The sequence below is a fragment of the Spinacia oleracea genome, chromosome 4 (genome assembly GCF_020520425.1).
Source record: "Spinacia oleracea cultivar Varoflay chromosome 4, BTI_SOV_V1, whole genome shotgun sequence".
Classification (NCBI taxonomy): Eukaryota; Viridiplantae; Streptophyta; class Magnoliopsida; order Caryophyllales; family Amaranthaceae; genus Spinacia; species Spinacia oleracea.
The window spans coordinates 187,093,787-187,098,443 of record NC_079490.1 but is presented as its reverse complement, the minus strand read 5'-3'; the positions used below and the strand labels follow the sequence as shown (position 1 = coordinate 187,098,443).

At 50.0% G+C, this 4,657-nt stretch overlaps 1 protein-coding gene across 1 annotated transcript; it reads left to right on the top strand.

The window, feature by feature from the left end:
• The first annotated feature begins 2,747 nt into the window (after positions 1 to 2,747).
• On the top strand, positions 2,748 to 4,292 carry LOC130472426 (uncharacterized). Its single transcript, XM_056843342.1, has 2 exons — positions 2,748 to 3,266; positions 3,358 to 4,292. The coding sequence occupies exons 1-2, from the start codon at positions 2,787 to 2,789 to the stop codon at positions 4,156 to 4,158; spliced, it is 1,281 nt and encodes a 426-aa protein (XP_056699320.1). The 5' UTR covers positions 2,748 to 2,786; the 3' UTR covers positions 4,159 to 4,292.
• Positions 4,293 to 4,657: the final 365 nt, after the last annotated feature.

Genomic DNA, 4,657 nt, shown 5'->3' with positions numbered 1-4,657 from the left:
GAGCAAAGTCACTAGCCTCGGGGGTGTTTCCGAGGAAAGCCCCTCCGATGCCTAAGTAAGAATGATGCTCGGATTCTAGAGAGAAGTTCTCTAGAAGAGTAGTCTTAAGGCGGTAAATTGGACGTACCTTGAGGTGTGAGCCTTGGCGGCCTATTTATAGTGTTTGCATAATAAATGCCCATAGGTCATTTATTGCTATTGGGCCTTGGGCCTTGATGGATGGCTGACTAGCCATTGGTGGGTTTGATGCTGTTTGTTTAGAGCCATTGGGCTTTGGACTTAGTGGCCCAATTGAGAATCAATTGGGAGCCCAAACAACATGCCCCCCAGACCCGGTCCATTTAGAATTAAATGGGTGGGTTTCCAGCTGTCAGAAGTCCGAAAGTTCCCTCTCTTTTTCTGAAAAGGGATGATTTGCATTGATGACAAGTGTTGGGAGTTGTATTGTGCCGTGGAGATCGTGGGTTGAGGAAGTTGATGCGCCCCTTTTCTTTTCTATAAATACGGGGTGCATTGCTCTTTTCGAACTTTTTACTCCTTCTTTCAGACCCTTTCTCTCTCTAAATTCCGGCGATCGCAGTGCAGTTTGTTTCTTCAGATCTACGAAATTCGGCCAACTTTAGACTTCGGGAACTTGTGTTGTTCGTTTTATCGGCGAATTCCGCTTCGGAAAAAGGTAATTTGTTTCTGAATTCTCCTTTTTTCTTCGTTTTTCCTTCTACCCCTCAATCTCAACCCTAGACCGAGAATTCGCGGCCATGGCAAAGAATAGGGGCAAGAGCAAGTTCGTCGTTGGCTCCTCTAGTGAGAGGGAGAACGTGCCTTCGGGAAGGTGCTCGAAAACTTCGAGGGGTCGGCCTTCGGAGAGGCCAGTGGAGAGGCGTTCGACTGGTTGGGATGCTTCGAAAGATGATGTTGTTGGCGGGTCTAGCGTGTCTGATCGCGCAACTTCTGGTAAAAAGGCTGGCTCTTCGGGTGTGCGCCGCTCCTACCCTGAGTTTCCAGTTCATTGGACTGAAGCTGATCCGCAGGGCAAGTATGCCCCGATTCTGCATGAGACCACTAAGATCGATGGTCCCTTGGAAAAATCGGCCAGTGGTGACTGGTTGGTGGAGGCGAAGCTGGGGCATTACCATCGGAGGGCCGAAGAGTTATACGGAATCCAGCACGCCTTGGGGTACTGGTGCGAGCTTCCCGACCAGGAGCGTCCTCGGGTGACTCATCCGCCGAGGGGGTTCATCTCTGTGTATACTCATCATTTGGAGAACGGCCTCCGCTTTCCTTTGGATCCCTTCGTATCCGAGCTCCTGGTGTCGTACAACATCAGTTTGGCCCAGCTTACCCCCAAATCTATGAGGCACATCATCGGATTTAGATGGGTGTGCGATTTTATTAACTTTCCATGCTCTGTTGCCGTGTTTCGGGATCTGCACGATCTGTCTTTCAACCACGCTTCCAAGGGGGATGGGTATGGTTGGTGGACCATTATCAACAAAAGATCCCGAAGAAAGGGGGAGCCGAACTATATTACGGCCTACCCTTACCTCAGCTCTGATCATAACTGGAAGACGGAGTGGTTGTTCGTTCGTGTGCCGACAGATCCGAAGCATCCACATTTTTACCGCCCTCCGAAGTGGTTTGTGACTCCTGATCCTGATATGCGAAGCGTGGCTGCTCCGGATCGGAACCATCACCACTACGTGGATCTCCTCCAGTGGTTTTTGGCTCGGGAGGACAACTACAAATTGCCGTCCAACTGGCTCCCGAACCTCAACTATATCTTGCGGGAGGACATTCTTGCTGTTGCCGGTCTCAGCAGGATTTTTGACAGGGGTAGGTGTCTTTCGGCTGGGACCGTGCTTTAGTAAGTTTGTCCTCCTCCTTTTTGGTCTCGTTTTACTGATTTCGTTTTGTGCTTTGTTTCTGCAGAGTACGGCTTTAGCTGCGTTGATCCTGTGGTCTTGGGTATTTCTTTGGATCTGAAGACCATTCACGACTCGGCCCCTGATTATAAGTTCGGGAAGGAGAATCCTCGTAATCCTCGTTTGAAGGATTACGTGCTGTCTCCGTCGGGTGTCGCTCGGATATCTGAAGTTCGAGCTGATCCGTGGGATTCTGCCTCTTCTCCCGAAGCTGTTCCAGTGAAAGTCGTGCTCCCTGATTTGAGGACAACCTCGGATCCGGTGAGTGTTTCTAATCTCGAAGTCTTTTGTTTGTCTTTCTTTTTGGTTGGCCGTCGGCTAACGTCTTGGTCCTGGACCATCTTTTTAGGGTCCTGGGACTGACGCTGTGCCGCGTGCCGTTCCTTCGGTTTCATCTCCGGCTCGGATAGATATCTCTTTATCTAGGAACCGGGTACTTCGCGATTTTTCTTTATTCCTTCCTTTGTCTTGTTTTACATTTATTGACCCTTGGTTTCTTCTGTTTAGGATCAGCGCAAAAGGAAGAGCAGCACTCTTTTGAGGCCTTCTGCGCATCCGAAGAAGGCGAAAGCTGATCAGTCTTCGGAGAAGGTATTTGTTCTGACTTAGAGCTTTTGTGGTCTGTTCTCTCTTTTTCTGAAACTGACCTTTGAGCGTTTGCCCTGTAGGAAGTGGTTTCGGAAGTCATGCCTCCTCCCAAAAACCTCCTTCACTTCATGCCCTTGCCCGGGCAGAAGTTGAAGAGTGTGGTGGTTGTGGAACTGCCTCCCGTGGACCAACCGCTGGCTGAGGAAGATACCATCCCTTCTCCGCTGAAAACCGTCTGCTGCTTTAGGGATCGAGATCCAGGATATAACCAAGGTGATGGAGGCAATTGAAGCCGACCTTGTTCCTGGCTCGGATGTCCCTATTGTGGCCGAGCAGAAGGAAGAAGCTGCTGACGTTTCTCTCGAAAGGGAGAAAAGTCCGGATAAGGAGATGGTGGATCTCACCGAAGCTCACGTAGAGGTTCCCGAAGCTGAGAAGGAGGAACCCGAGCAGGGTCTGACGAGGAAGAGGCGTCATTCGACCTTGGGCTCCACTTCGACCTCGGCCCTGGATAGACTGATCCACGCTGACCCTTGCTCGGATGTTCCGCTGAAACGGATCCCCGAGGAGGTAAGGGAGGCGATGGCTCGCTATGCCAGAGCTCCGGTTTTGGGGGAGAACCCCATGGCTCACGTGGGATCTTTGGTGGGTCCCGAAGCTGCACGGGAGAATCTTCTTCGGGCCAACCCGCAGTGGAGGGTTCCTGGAGCTGAGGAGAGGAACCCAGCTATGATGGCCCAATATTATCTGAATGAGGTAAGTGTTGGAATTTTTGTTTTGAGTTCCGTTTTTTTGGTTTGTTGTTTTCTTCTTTCCTCATCTTTTCTCGTCCTTTCTTCTTTCCCAGGCTGTTTTCTGGTCCTCGTTCGCTTCCGAGTGTAGCTCGGTTGAGGAAAGGCAGCTGAGGAGGTATCAGGAGGCTTATGCTCGTGATATCCCTGTCTTGGACCAGAAGGCTGGGCAGCTCATGGCCGAGATGGTGGACCTCAAGCAACTGTACCTTCAGTACAGTCGTGAGGCTAGGGAAGCGGCGGAACAGATCGGGGCCGAAGTTGGGAAGCTCACTTTCCAAGTTGAAGAGGATGCTGAAAAGATAGCTTCCTTCGACAGGGAGAGGAGAGAAATGGCTGCCAAGTTTGCGAGCGAACTTGAAGAAAAAGACAGTCTTCTCAAGGAGATGACGTCTAAATTTGAGGCGGCCATTAAGCAGAGCCAGGAAGCGGAGGCGAGGCTTCAGCAGTTTATCAAGCACCGGGAGATTGTTCAGAATCAAGCTGACAAGGTGCCCGTTCTCCAGCTGAAGATCCGAGAGAAAGATGCTGCCATTCGGAAGTTGGAGCAAGAGAGAGTTGACCTCTACACTGCTGATCAGTGTAGAGAGCAATACTGGAATGGCATCCTGGGTGCTCGGCGGATGTTCGCGAAGCATATGCCTCATTTCCCTTGGAATGAGAAGGTTCCGCTCTGGATGAGGGCCCAGGATCACTTGGTGGAGTGCCAGGCCGATCGAGACGAAGCTGAAGCTGAACGCCAAGCTGCTCTTGCAGAGGCTCGGGCCCAGAAGGCGGCTTCCGAAGGTGATACTACTGCTGGGGGTTCTTCGAAGGATGCTCCTCTGGGGGATGCTCCTGAGACTCCCAAGAGCTAGGGATTCGGGCAGTCGTCTTCTTCAGAGTCGGTCGGTTCCAGTTGAGGACTTCCGAACATGTGCTTGCCTTTCCCCCTTTTGCCTCGGCGCTGCGTTGTACTTCTTTCTTTTTGTTTTCTTTAGTACTTCGGTAGGCCGGTATTGTCTGTTGATGGCTGCCGATTTTAACTTGTTTCATTTTGTTTTCAATTTTTGAGGTTTTTCGATGTATTTGTACTTCCCCCAAATATTGAATAAAAAATGAATGTTTGTTACTTGGCTGCTTCTTTTCAACTTGTTCTTTCGCAATTTTTAGGTCTTTAAATCCGTAGATTTCTCGAGCTCCTCTTTCTGTAGACTTGCTAAAAACCTTTTGATCTTGCGAGCTCTTTAAATCCGTAGATCTGTTAAGAGACTTTTTAACTTTTGCGAGTTCTTCAAATCCGTAGATCTGCTAAGAGGCTCTTTGACTTTGTGAGTTCTTCAAATCCGTAGATCTGCTAAGAGACTCTTTAGTTTT

What these genes read in the sequence shown, in the direction of transcription:
- LOC130472426 (XM_056843342.1), top strand. Translation starts at nt 2,787, where the DNA reads ATGGAGGCAATTGAAGCCGACCTTGTTCCTGGCTCGGATGTCCCTATT. An exon ending in CCCAATATTATCTGAATGAG is followed by an intron (nt 3,267 to 3,357) that starts GTAAGTGTTGGA and finishes CTTCTTTCCCAG; the next exon opens with GCTGTTTTCTGGTCCTCGTT.